Below are 13,893 nucleotides of genomic sequence, written 5' to 3'. Positions count from 1 at the left end.
ATTTATTTTAAATTATGAAAAAAAAAAATTTTTTTCTTTTGTAAATAAAAAAAAAAATTTTTTTTAGGTATGCTGTAAGGATCTGTGGTATCTTGAGACTGAAAAACCTGCTGCTCCCACAAGAGTCCAGCTAGTACGTGCATCTACAGCTACTCTGGAAGTTTGTTGGGGTGCAGTTCCAACAGGTAATATGTTTTATTTTATATTAATTACACTAGCAAAACTCTCTTGAATTGGAATGTTATTTATAATTTGTTATAATAATTAATTTTCAAGTCTGATGGAATCTTTTTCAAGTACCTGCTTGCATTGGAAAATTTCTTTCCTAGTTGCTTAGTCATGCGTCAGCAAACTTAGAGCAGTATAAAACACAAGAAAGAAGGATGGCCAGAATTTTAAGGAAGGCAAATTCAAATGAGAGAAAATTAGCTGAGCAGAAGAAGGGAAATCTCAGGGAATTTTTTTGCTACATAGCAAGACGACAGAGTGATTATGGAAGGATACATTTAACTAGCTGTATTTCTGAGTGCTCTCTCTCTCTCTCTCTCTCTCTCTCTCTCTCTCTCTCTCTCTCTCTCTCTCTCTCTCTCTCTGTGTGTGTGTGTGTGTGTGTGTGTGTGTGTGTGTGTGTGTGTGTGTGTGTGTGTGTGTGTGGAAATTGATGTGATAAGGAATGTGTTAGAATTAAAGGTAGATAAAGTGAAGATGTTTTAGGATACCAGTGTAAGAAAAATGGCAGTATCCCTAATTGGGCTATATCATTTAAGTATCAGTACTGGTGGGATCTCAAAGAAATGAAAAACAGCAAGTTATTTTGCATTTATTATAGCACAATACTATGTATTCCATAGCATTGTCAGTAAAATTTGGTTCAAACTGTACAAACAATACTATGGAGTACGTCATTTTATCAGTTTGAAATTAATAGAAAACAGTAAAATATATTAATTTTTTAAAAATCAAAAAGCTAAATTACTTTTAGATTCACACACACATATCATCACACTTACATACATAAAATTGACAGCTAACATTAAAAAAAAAAAAAAAAAAAAAAAAAAAAAAAAAAAAAAAACTCATCTTGTTGGAGATCTAAGCAGCAAAGAAGGAAAATAATCACAAAACATCTTGAAATATTTTCAGAAAATTTGGAAAAAATAGCAAATTTAGTTATAATGGTAAGTACATGGGACTTCTGTTCAGGACATGGACTAGTCAACATTAATACTATGTTGCAATGTAAAATGCATTAATTCGCATGAAAACAGTGTACAAAAAAATAAAAATAAAAACCTCTTAATTGATTACACTGCTGTTTATTAATATCTTCACAAAGGTTTGGTATATAACAGTATATAGGAAATTTGAAATTCTGAGCAGGTTAACAATGAGTATCAATGTATATATTCTTTTCAATGTGATACAATGAGTATCAAATGAAATAAGATATAAAAAGTCTCATTGACTATATCTTTTCTTGTTCATAGTGATATCCCCATGCTCATTCAGGATACAAGATTTGAGGTTTAAAGATACAAGATACACAGGATTTGAGGTTTAAAGATGCAAGATACACAGGATTTGAGGTTTAAAGTAATGTAAAAATGAATATCACATGGAAAAGAGCAATATTAAGCAAGTTTTAAAAATAATTAAAATTGAGCAGCTTTTGCAGAGCTGCATTCATGGCTTAAGCAGAGGGTCCTGTTCAAGAAGTATATTATAGTCTACAACAAACATCAGTGATATTGTGAATGAGGAATACAGAAGGTATAGGATTAATCTTGGAGGGAAATTTTACATAAGCACATGGAATGTTTGGGGGCCTACAGATGGATACTGTTGATATTGTCTGTAAAGAGATGAGAGATATAAAATTAACATCCTGGTAATTACAGATATAAGATGGAATGGAGAAGGTCACTTCAAAAAACAGGATGGTAAGCTGGTTGTTTATTCAGCGGGGTGACTCAAAGCATCATGGGGTAGCTGTTATAACAAAGACAGTTCAGACAAGAACTCCTTGTTATAATCCTATTAATGACAGGATACTTTGAATTAGAATTAAGGCTCATTCTACCAATGTGACATGGCAGTTTATGCACACCACACAGATAGGCCTGATGAAGAGAAAGATTTCTATGAAAAGTTACAGATTGTTTTGTGCTGCTTACCAAGGAGAGATGTACTTTGCATCTTAGGGGACTTTAATGCACAATGAAACAGTATCTCAAGTCCCAGTCCCATACATTTCTGGAATCTCAGAAGCTATTTTCAGTATTTATAAGAAATACAATTTAGTGGTTACTTTTCTTTCTATCAATAAATTATCATCTTAGTTACCATCTCCCAAAGATAAATTCTTCTCTGATGCTTCCTGTGTACCAACTTCCGTGTCACTATTATCATTTTTACTCTGAACAAACTGGATGCTCAGTAGAAAAGAGAATACAAGAACAGCAATCTTACATTATCAACAGGAAATTTGAGAAGTCTGACTTGGCATAGCATACAATAGATATAGACCACAATGGTCTATATTCTAAACCACACTTACTTCATCAGTGTCACTATAAATTTTAGTGTTTGTTTAAAGAAAGCACACTGAAAGAGCATAATTCACCATCTGAACTTAAATCAGAATGACTTTCTCTTGCTTTCTAAAATATGGGAAAGCCTTATTCTAATCACACATTACTCGAGTCTTTTTTTTTAATACAGTTAATGAATAATTAATAATACATTTAATCAGTTTTACCAGTGTTATTTTATGTATAACAACAAGCAATGCAGCTCGTACTGTTTCAAATCAATCCATTGTTCACATTCTACCATGTATTTAACTGTCATAATATTCAGGATGAAATGCATGGCATTAAATAAATATTACTACTTATTCTCTTGTGTCCTTCATGTGAATTAAAGAAACCTCTCATGGCACAAGTATCTCTTAAAGAACAAGGTAAATATCAGGAAAGTGGCAAAAAGTCCTGGAAGTTATTGCAAATCATCAAAGTAGAGGAAAGGGTATTGTAAAAGAAATCAAAAAGCATAAAGGTGACATGAAAATTGAACGTAAAGATATAGATATCTAAAGTAATTACTTTGAAAAAAGTGTTAAATGAAACAAGCACTAACACAACAGTACTAGAAATTATTGAAGTGAGGAGTGCAAACAGGAATCATGATAAAAGTTTAGTGGAGTGAAACAGCACTAGGAAACAATTAAAAGAAGTATTTAATGCTTCCAGTATTTTCTTGTCAGTTGCAAAGACATCGTCAGGGAGTACAAATAAGAATTGTAACACACACAAAGGCATTAAAAAACTGACCGAAACATGTGACTAGAGTTATCTAGGCACACACTGTGAACACCAGTTGGCAGTCTAGGATGTAAACTTGGGATCTCAAAGTATCATTTTTATCCATATTTGGGAAGTTTTATGCAACCATATTTATTTAAATTAGGCTGATATTTAAGAGCAGCAGCAGATTCTAAAAACGCCGATTCCCTGAGCTGTATCCAAAGCAAGACCAGATTGACCATAGTCATGACTGCAGATGTATTTATGTTTTTCTATTCGAATGGTAGATGATCTTCCTGTCTGTCCATAGTAGGCCAGCTTGCAGGATCAAGGTACTCTATATACACCTGGAAATTTGATAAGAAAGAATATTTATAACTTTTTAAGATGATACAGAAATTAGGAAACTCACTGATCAATAAAATATTACTTTCACTGTATAAGAATAAAAATATGAAAATCTAATTAAAATCTAAATAAATAATAGATAAATACATAAAAAAACTATATTTTGTGAAATTTATCTTGCACTGTATTTACTTTTCACATATAGGTATCAGTGGAATATCATTTCACTGATACCTATATTTATTTACCTAATTTTCTAGCAGATAACATTTTCACTGAATTTTTTCTGTGATGAATTGTCTGTAACCAATTGGTGCAGTTAGAAGTGCTTTAGAAAGCTCATATATATGATCCTGAAAGTATTGGAGTTTTACTATGTATAACACACTAATATGGAAGAAAATTGATAGGAAGTTAGTAATGATGTAATTTTTTTGTGTATTACTCTCATAGTACTCTGTAGAGAATAATTATCAGGAATTTGATAATTATAATAGTTTTCTGTTATCTAATTTCTCATGAAATTGGAAGTGTAAACTTAAGAAACACTCAAACCAGAGTATATGAAGAATTTAGACAGGTCTATGATCTGATCTCAGAAATAAGAGGTAGATTTATTCCATCAGACCTGTTAAGATTCAGATATTGTAATAGTGCCCCATCACTCTCCTTGTATAATTTTGCAGAACAGACTGCTCAGGCTCATGGTACTTGATGTAATTTTTATGTTCTTTGTGATAGGCACTAGTGAATCATCCGTGTTGGCAAAAGTATGACAAACTACAGGAATATGGAATCTGGCAACACTCGTGAAGGTCAAATGGGGAATCTTTTGCTTTGCAGAGAAATCAAAAAGCTACTTGAATATTAAGTGTTAAAGATATACTTTCAGATATGCGCCTTTGACATAAGGGATGGAAATAACATCAACTGTTTCCTGAGTGAATGAAGACACTTCTGAGGGATTGTTGATAAACAATTCATTGAAACCATTTGATATGAAGGTAGACTTATGAATTTCCAGAAGAAATAAGATCTTAGAAGAGCAGAAAGTGAGTATGATGAGCTAAGCTATAAAAAAATAGCCTATTGATTGATTTTTGACATGGCTGATTCTAAGACTGTGCATGGATGTAATGATATGTTTTTTCCTGAAATTTTGAAAACTGAAATTCTCCATTAGGTTGACAAAAATAAGATCTAAGCAAGGCAAAGGCAAATTTCATCACGTTCTAAGGGAATTTTATCCTTAGTGCCTAGAAATTTTGATTTTGAGTTTTGATATGGAACTGGTTTACATAATGAACATATTATCAACATACCTGTACCTAGGAAAAATATCAAGGAAGGGATGTGCTCACAGTGTCCCATAAAATATAACAAGCTTTGGGGATTTCTCTAGCTGAATCATTGGTATTTTGTTGTTGAATTTTCTGTTTTGTGTGCATGTTTTTGTTCCATTCATGTCAAGTTGTGGATTTTCTTAGTTTTTAGATATATATATATATATATATATATATATATATATATATATATATATTTATTTATTTATTTTGCACATAAGAGGTTCAAGAACTATAGCACAGCAGTGTTAGGTGCCTATGAAATGTTGGCAAAAGTGTATTAAATAATTTTTCACACAAGTTATCCATGTAATTAATTTAATTCATCTATGTCTAATTATATTCTCATTTTCAAACGCGTACACTTCATTTATGCTGATTCACACTGATGTCTTCTCACTTATTCGCATAGGCTCCTACTGAATTTGCCTTTCACACTGAACCATTTTTTTGCTGTTGCAGTTAAGATATCAGTTTTGGCAGAACTATGAAACTTCAGAGTGTCATAAAAGTGTAATGGATGTTGCTATTAATTCATACATTATATGAGTTTCTTTTTCTAAATTAAATAAGACTAAGATCTATATAGACCATAGGACTGCATATAGTAACTTATTAATTATTCGTTGTTCTTTCTTACTGAGATAAGATGTTCAAAATAAATTGGTTTCATGATATTGGAGTATTAAAAAGTCTAATTCTTTAAAAATTAAAATTTTTGCTCAGAAATTTTACTTCTGATTCTATGAAATGTAATTTGAAATAATGACATGTTTATTTAATTTTTTAGCTGATGCCTATCTCCTACAGTTGCAAAAATATGATATGCCCCCGTCAACAGCTCTGGCTCCAATTAGTGGCATTGGAACAACAACTCCAGCACAATCTTCTGTACCTCAGTTGGCATCTTTACCTCAGTCTCAAACACCAGCAGTCTGTCAATCAACTGCTCCCACAACACCCACTACTCCAACAACTGCTATTCGTACCCCTTCCCTTATATCTGTACCTACAGCTTCCCCTATATCATCGACTGTTCCCACCCCTGTAACTGCTACAGCCCAGATAATTAGGAGGCCTACTACTCAACAAAGTTCAATTGCTCAACCTCGCACACCAGGTATGTATTTATTAACTAGCAAAACCAGTTTTCAGAAAATGAATAGAACTATTGAATGATAGATATATATGCATGGTTTTGACAGAGACCTTTGGTTGAAAAGATCTGGGTTCAAATCCCATCAAAGATGCAAAGGACCTTTATCAGAACTTTTCATTCAAATGTAAATTAGTCAGCCTCATATTGAGGTAGAGGTTTTTTCCCCTCCTGGAAACTCAGGTTTTTCGTCTCTTAAAACAGGAAAAACCTGTCCTGTGAATGCACATGGTGTATTCTTTTCTACTTCCTCTGCTGTGCCTTCTTTGTGATATTTATTAATTAATTAATGTATATTATAATATATCTTCTCTATTAATGGTTCTCTTATATTATTATTATTCTTTACTCTTTATCTTTTACTACTTATATTAATTTCTCTACTCTACCACTTTATCTTTATTTTCTCTGTTTCTCTTACTTTATCCTTCTATATCCTTTATTAACTCTACTCTACGGATTAGTATTTTTCCGATACCGGGAGAACTCTGGAAATTTATTTAGTTTTATCGACTGCACCACCAGTGTTCTCCTTAGGGTATTAGATATAATTATACTTCCAGTAGAGTATATTCTGAAACTATCCTAAAGCTTAATTAAACAGTCACGGCTAATATTTAATTTCTTCACACACAGGGCCAGTATTTTTTTTTCAAAACAGTGTATTGCATAAAGATCAGGTGGCACACTTTGTAAAAACAAACATGTTTATTTAAACTAAACTGCAATTATACCATATCATGCAATAAAAAGGGGTTATCTCTTAACTTTACTCTAAGCATAAAATTTTCAGCAATTAAACATTGGTATATGCACAGAGTCGTGCAACATATTATATTAACATTCAAAAAAATCTATCAGCCTTTCTCATTTCCAGGATTAGCATACTCTATAATTCATAACAAGTATTTCCAACTATATTTGTGAACAGTTTATTCTTAGATTAATTTTCCAGTCCTGAACTATGAACTATATTAAGCACAACAAATGTCCCGTTGACTCTTAGTCAATTTCACATATCTTAAGCAATCACAACAAAATGCACTCGCATATCTTCTTTAACGTTACTATATACCTGTTCCTAGTTCCTTCGTAGGGTTCTTTGGCTTCCCATCTGTTTCAGGTTCTGACGTCCATGCTAAGATTCTGTCATCACCGCGTCTCACGTGGATGACTCCCGGGGCTTGAAGCACATTTTTACCGGCGTTATTGAATCAGCCGAAGGTGTCCGGTGTTCAACACACTTAGCAAACTATCCTACTGGCAATGCATGCTGGTCCTGCTTCTCTTCTCCTTCGGTAGCTTCACAGCTTCCGTGGCTATCCCTTGCGGCTTCAAGGGCCAATGACGCATGGCGAATGGACTGGATCTGAAGTTCTCTCTTCTTTTCCTCCTTTTCTCTTCTGTTTTTTTTAGATAACCTCCTTTATACGATTTCTCGGGTCCCTGAACTGAGGGTCGAGGTCCCCGAACATTCCCGTGCAAAAGGTCTTGACCTTCATGTCAGTGTTCACTTTTAGTTCTCCCGAGATACACACACATAATCCTGTTTTCAAAAAGCAGAACTGCTTCAGAACTAAACCGCCTTTTATTACTGTCCTTGAATCTGGTATCTGGCTGACTCTGAGCACATTAAAAATCACTTTCATTGTATACAGTTCCTACATCAATACTGCTGATTTCTAAGGCTTTGCCCTTGAATCTTATAATTTAAACATTTACTGTTTTGCACAAACTTGTATGATAATTTCTTGGAGTTAAATACATGGACTTTTATAATATTTACAATGTTAATATAAAAATTGTTTTGCTTATTTACAAGTTGCGACCTCTGTAAAAGTTGATGCAAAAAGAGGAAAAATCCTACTGCATTAAATTTTACAATGGATCTACTTAGTCATAAAATACATACTTAATCCCTCACTAGGAGGACTTAACCAGTCCTAAGGGACGGTGGAGGAATGGGAGAAACCCCCATACAAATAAATAAATTGAATATATTCGAGTAAAATATAGTGGCCTTAATTATTTATATATAAAAATCTATTTTTTATTGTAATATTATTAAATAATCGATACTATAGAAGTGACCATAAATTGAATCTAATTATTTACAGTGCTATTGGCATTGTAGGTGAGATTCTGAAACCCAAAGTAATTCTGCTATTATGTGGAATAGATTTTGGACGAGGCATAAGTATTATCAAAGAAAAGTTAAAAATGACAAGGTTTTAGTGAAGTTACAAGAACTATTTACCCCTAACACAGACACACATTAATAATGCTACTGGCATATGGGAACAAGTGCCTGTATGTTATGTGATTAGCACAATTTGTATGATGTCACACAGCATTGAATGATAATAAAAACACTAATGACAACAGCTGGGAATAGATAATATAAAGAGGGAAGTGACGGAAAATTCAGACACATAGGTATTATATGAATTGAGACTTTCCATCAAATTGATGAAGAAAACAAATGTTTCATTAAGAAGTTTCCAGACATACACTTTGCTATTGGTAATTGAGTATTTCAAAGTACTTCTCACAGGATTTTTTTGTCTAATTAAAGAGAGCAAAGCAATGATATTTACTATCATTAATGATTGGAATAGAAGAAAATATTTTAACATCATCACCTTTCTGATATCTTCAAGAGGTGTCCAGGATACTAAGATAGTACACCATGAACAGACTACATTGTTAATAACTTCCTGTCAAACATTTTCCTCCAAATTAGTCTTATTTCCATAATGCTAGTATTGTCAGATCTTATATTTCAGTCTTCAAAAGCACTTCTAACTACATCAGTCCACTTAGATCATGATCTTTTCTCTTAGTCTTTTTCTTCCAAATTGTCATCAAATACATTTTTGAAAATTATGGAGACAACTACCGTGTTTGAATAAAAACTTTAGTTTAATATAACTAAAATCTACAATTCGACGTTTCGACCTTTATGTCAAGGTCATCTTCTGGAGCCTACAAATATACACAAGAAACAAGCTATACTACAATCAAACTGGTTCGTTAAAGACACTGACCAACCGTTACCACAATTGTTGCACTGACCTCTGGTGGGGGGGAAAAATTATACATCAATGCTAGAGTCCTATTATTAGAAGGAAAGATTAGCAAAATACCTATTTTGCTAATCTTTCCTTTCCCATTCAGTTTAAGTGATGACAATACACCTTAGATTTGCTCAGCTTACTTAAATGCTAACAGTGTTAAGTTTCTTCCTAATATCTTCATTTGTTTACATGATTCTGCCAATGATACCATGTGTACAGTCCCTATGTTTTCTCATGACTTTCATATTATCTGTAGTCATTGAGCAACTGTTTTATTTCTAACCCAACTCTCAAATGCACAAGGTAAAATTGGTTTAAACACTGGCTTGTATACTACTGTGTTACTGAAGAGATAACTGTGTGTTATTCATTAGAAAATATAGTTACACAAAAACATAGTTTGATATTTTGTTTAACTAAGATTGGTTCAAATACAGATATTTCAGTACATGTGTCATGAACACTATATTCAGTACACCATATCCTCAGTTTATTACAGTTGAAAATTAAAAAAAATCAAACCTCAATGAAGGTACATGGAGAATGGTATCTCTTGTATATAGTCTAGTAGTCTGGCTAGTTACTCTTTCATTCTGTTAGATCCTGAATGGAGGATTTTCTAAGAAGTTGTTCATTCAGAATCTAACATGAAATTTCTAACTAATTTAAGATAATACCTACACACCAGCAGAAAGTAATAAGACCTTGTTTGTTGTATATGAGAATGTGCATATGTGTAATGTATTAGAAATATCTGTAGTCAAAACGGAAAACTAAACTAGAGAATTATGTCAAATTAGTGATTATATGTAAAGGAAATATTGGCTTAAATTTGTGTCCTATTAAGCTATCTAAAATAACGTAAATCGCCAGACAGTAATGAGTAACAGTGCAAAGGTCGCTTCTGAAACACACGTATCGGTCGTAACGCTGGAGGCTACAGCTTACGTGAAAAATAACGTAGGCACGCTTTCCTCGAAGACAGCACCTAACAGCAATAGGGAGATTAAGGATCATCTTAAGGGCATTAAAACTAAGGGTCGTGCAAAAAAATAGGATACAGCAAAAAGAGGGTGCAAGAACACAGAATATAAGGCAACACGCCATATTGCAAGGCTTTTTGTTCAGGATTTCATCTCGAGAATTCTTGACTAGTGGTCGGAGAAAGGACGAGCCAGGGGTCTATGATGTCGGACAGTGGGCCGTTTTCCTGATTATGCTGAACAAGATTCCACGCGGGGCCATATGCAAATCATCAGCCTATGAAGAATTGTGCCAGTCGCTGGAAGTCCCATCGGAAAGGAGTGGAGATAGCCCTCAGTTGCGGCAGAAACTAGTTCGAGTCTGGCAACAGTAGAAAGGACGATGTAGCCAAGAGCCAGGTGCTGAGATAGCTGATCGAGGGATGCCCAGAAGAACATGTGGTAGTTAATAGACCTTCGGAAAGAACTGGGTAATGTAGAGATCTTTGTTATATGTTACAGAAGTGATAGAAGATTGAAATTTGTGTTTGATTAAGTAATGTGGACAATCCTTAGAACTTTGATAAGATTTCATATTTGAGACAGCAAATTCTGTTGGACAAGGAATTGTCAGGAACGAATCTAATTGTATGTGACTGAAGTAATACGTGTATTTTGTTTAGTAGATAATCTTAACCGAGAAAGCAACAAGTTATACAGTATGTACTCTATGAATAGCATGTATGAGAGAATCTTAATTTAGTGTAATATTGTCATTGCTTTCTATTGCTCTGTGTGATTAAAAATTTGATCTGTCTAGGTGAACTTGATTAATTTAGAATTTTTAATTATCTTAGCATGAGATTTAACTTAGAAAGAGATTTAAAAGTTTTAGTAATTTGATTCAATTTGATCCTTGCTCCTCCCCCCTGATGCTATTAGAGTATTCAAGGGCTAGGGGTGAATCTTATCCTATCTTGCTAAGTCATTTCGTCTTATGCAGCCACCGAAGGAGGCAAGCTAGCCTCAATAGGTGCCAGTCGCAAGCCCGGATAAATGGCGAGGGTTGATGTCAGGAAGGGCATCCGGTTGTAAAACTTCACTGCCAGCTCTAGCTATGATATGAGTCAAAGAGAAAATGATATAAGGGCTAGGGCATACCCCCTAAAGCGACGCGCAGCCACATCGCCCTACAGCTGTGAGACGTGGACGAGGGCTACCGCATCAAGGGGGGGTGCGGTTAAAGAAGCGAGTCCAGCAGGTGGAGAGGATTTTGCGAGTGAGAACACTGAATGTTGGAAGCATGACTGGAAGGGGAAGAGAGGTGGCAGACATGATGAGGAAGAGGAAGTTGTGGATATTTTATGTGTGCAGGAGATAAGGTGAAAAGGGGAAAGGCAAAGGAACTAGGAGAGGGATATAAATTGTTCTACTCTGGAGCGAATAACGAGGGAAGAAATGGTGTAGGAATTGTAGTGTGTGGCAGAATGAAGGGTGAAGTACTGGAAGTGGGTAGAGGGAACGACAGGATCATGCAAATGAAATTGGGTCTTGGAGAAGAGCGGGTGGTCATATTATGTGTATATGCCCCACAAGTTGGCTGTACAGCACAGGAGAAAGAAGAAATGAGGGAACTGGAAGAAAACGAGATGATGATTGTCGGAGGAGACGTGAACGGACACATAGGGAGACAGAATAGAGACTGTGCAGGGTGCATGGTGGCCACAGAGTGGGAATGATGAACCAGGAAAGAGAGAGGGTTGTGGACTTTGCATTAGCGTTTGATCTGGCAATTGTGAACTCATTTTTCTACATGAGGGAAGAACATTTGATAACATTTAGGAGTGGTAACAACAGTTCACAAATTGACTACATTTTGACTATAAGAAAACATCTTAAGGTTGTGAGAAATTGTAAAGTAATTCCAACAGATCAAGTGGCACAGCAACACTGACTGCTGTGTGCAGACTTTAAAATAAGATCGAAGATAAGAACCTCTGGAAGCCATGGGATGAAGACAATTAAGTGGTTTTGCTTAAAAGAAGAGAGTGTGTGAGGAATCGTTTTAGGGAGAGAGTGTTAGAGAGGATTTTGGATGGACTGAAAAGTGTGCAAGATTGGTGGAAACATAATTCAAAAGTAATCCTGAGCTGTGCAATTGAGGTGCTTGGTGAGACGTCTGGAAAGATTAGAGAGCAGAAGGAGGGTTGGTGGTTGAATAATAATGTATAAGTGGCAGTGACAGCTAAGAGGAAGGTAAAGCAGAAGTGGGATGAGTCAAGACTGGAAGAGGACAGAGAGGTGAAAGGTGACAGAGAGGACAGAGAGAGAAAGCAAGAAGCCAAGAGAGTTGTGGCACAGGCGAAGGCCATGGTATATCAAGATCTGTATGATCAATTAGAAACAAATGAAGGACAGAGAAAAATTTACCAACTAGCGAAATGTAGAAATAAAGCAGCAAAGGACATCTTAGATGTGAGGCAGATCAAAGTCGCTGAAGGATGAGTATTATGGAGGGATGTGGATATAAGAAACAGATAGAGAATATACTTTGAGGGACTTTTGAATGAGGAAAATGCAAGGACTCACAGAGAAGATGGGCAGCCTTCTGAGGGGATGGTGCAGAACATCAGTAGATTGGAAGTGACGGAGGCCATAAAGAGGATGAGGAATGGAAAATTGGTGGGCCCCGACAGGATTCCAGTGGAGGCATGGAAAGCACTGGGGAAAGAGGGAAATGACCTGCTGTGGGACTTGTTCATGAAAGTTTGCCAACAGGAAAATATACCCGAGGAATGGAGAGAGAGTACTCTTGTCCCCATCTACAAGGGTAAAGGGATGCACAAGACTGTAAAAATTACAGAGGAATAAAGTTGATGTCCCACACAATGAAAATCCTAGAAAGGGTTCTTGATGGTAGATTGAGGAAGGAGGTGGAGATTGCAAAGGAACAATTTGGCTTCATGCCTGGTAGATCAACAACAGATGCTATCTTTGGGTTACGGCAGATGATGGAAAAGTTTCGAGAGAAACAATGGGAGCTACATCTGGTATTTATTGATCTGGAGAAAGCATATGACAGAGTGCCAAGGCAAGAAGTCCGGAGGTGTCTGAGGTAGAAGAAGGTTCCGGAGAAATATGTTACTTTGGTGCAGGAGATGTGCAGAAATGTGAAGACAAGTGTTCGGACCTGTTTGGGACAGACAGAAAGTTTTCAAGTAACAGTTGTCTTGCATCAAGGGTCAGTATTAAGTCCGTTTCTGTTTAACATCGTGATGGAGGAGGTGAGAGAAGATGTGCCTTGGACAATGTTGTATGCAGATGACATCTTGCTGTGTGCAGATTCAAGAGAAGAAGCGGGAACTAAACTGGAAAGATGGAGAAAAGTACTGGAAGAGAGAGGTATGAGACTGAGGAAAAGTAAGACAGAGTATATGTGTTGCACAGTGGGTGGCAGCCAGGAGACAGATCTGGAGCTGGAAGGAAATGCCATCAGGAAGGTGAGGGACTTTAGATACTTAGGTTCAACAGTGGAAGAAGATGGAGGAGCTGAGAAGGAAGTGGGGTGCAGGATACAAGTCATCTCCCTCCAGTTGGAGGAACTGGAGGGAGATGGCTGGAGTGTTATGTGATAAGAGGGTGCCGACCAATCTGAAATGCAAAATCTATAGGACAGTAGTGAGGCCAGCTATGACGTATGCT

General features: G+C 35.6%; 1 protein-coding gene across 2 annotated transcripts in view; it reads left to right on the top strand.

Annotated features, from left to right (window-relative positions):
- Window positions 1–13,893, top strand: part of Hcf (Host cell factor) — a 502,792-nt gene that overhangs the window by 169,668 nt on the left and 319,231 nt on the right. For both annotated transcript variants that reach the window (XM_090390794.1, XM_090390792.1), the window contains exons 6-7: window positions 68–185; window positions 5,787–6,116. In XM_090390794.1, the coding sequence (XP_090246920.1) occupies window positions 68–185; window positions 5,787–6,116 (448 nt within the window). The remainder of the gene's footprint in view (window positions 1–67; window positions 186–5,786; window positions 6,117–13,893) is intronic.

Source organism: Typopeltis vanoorti, chromosome 3 (genome assembly GCF_054136105.1).
Source record: "Typopeltis vanoorti isolate ZY-2024b chromosome 3, IOZ_Tvanoo_1.0, whole genome shotgun sequence".
In the NCBI taxonomy this organism is placed as follows: domain Eukaryota; kingdom Metazoa; phylum Arthropoda; class Arachnida; order Uropygi; family Thelyphonidae; genus Typopeltis; species Typopeltis vanoorti.
The sequence above is the reverse complement of the archived record's forward strand: the minus strand, read 5'-3'. Positions and strand labels throughout refer to the sequence as shown.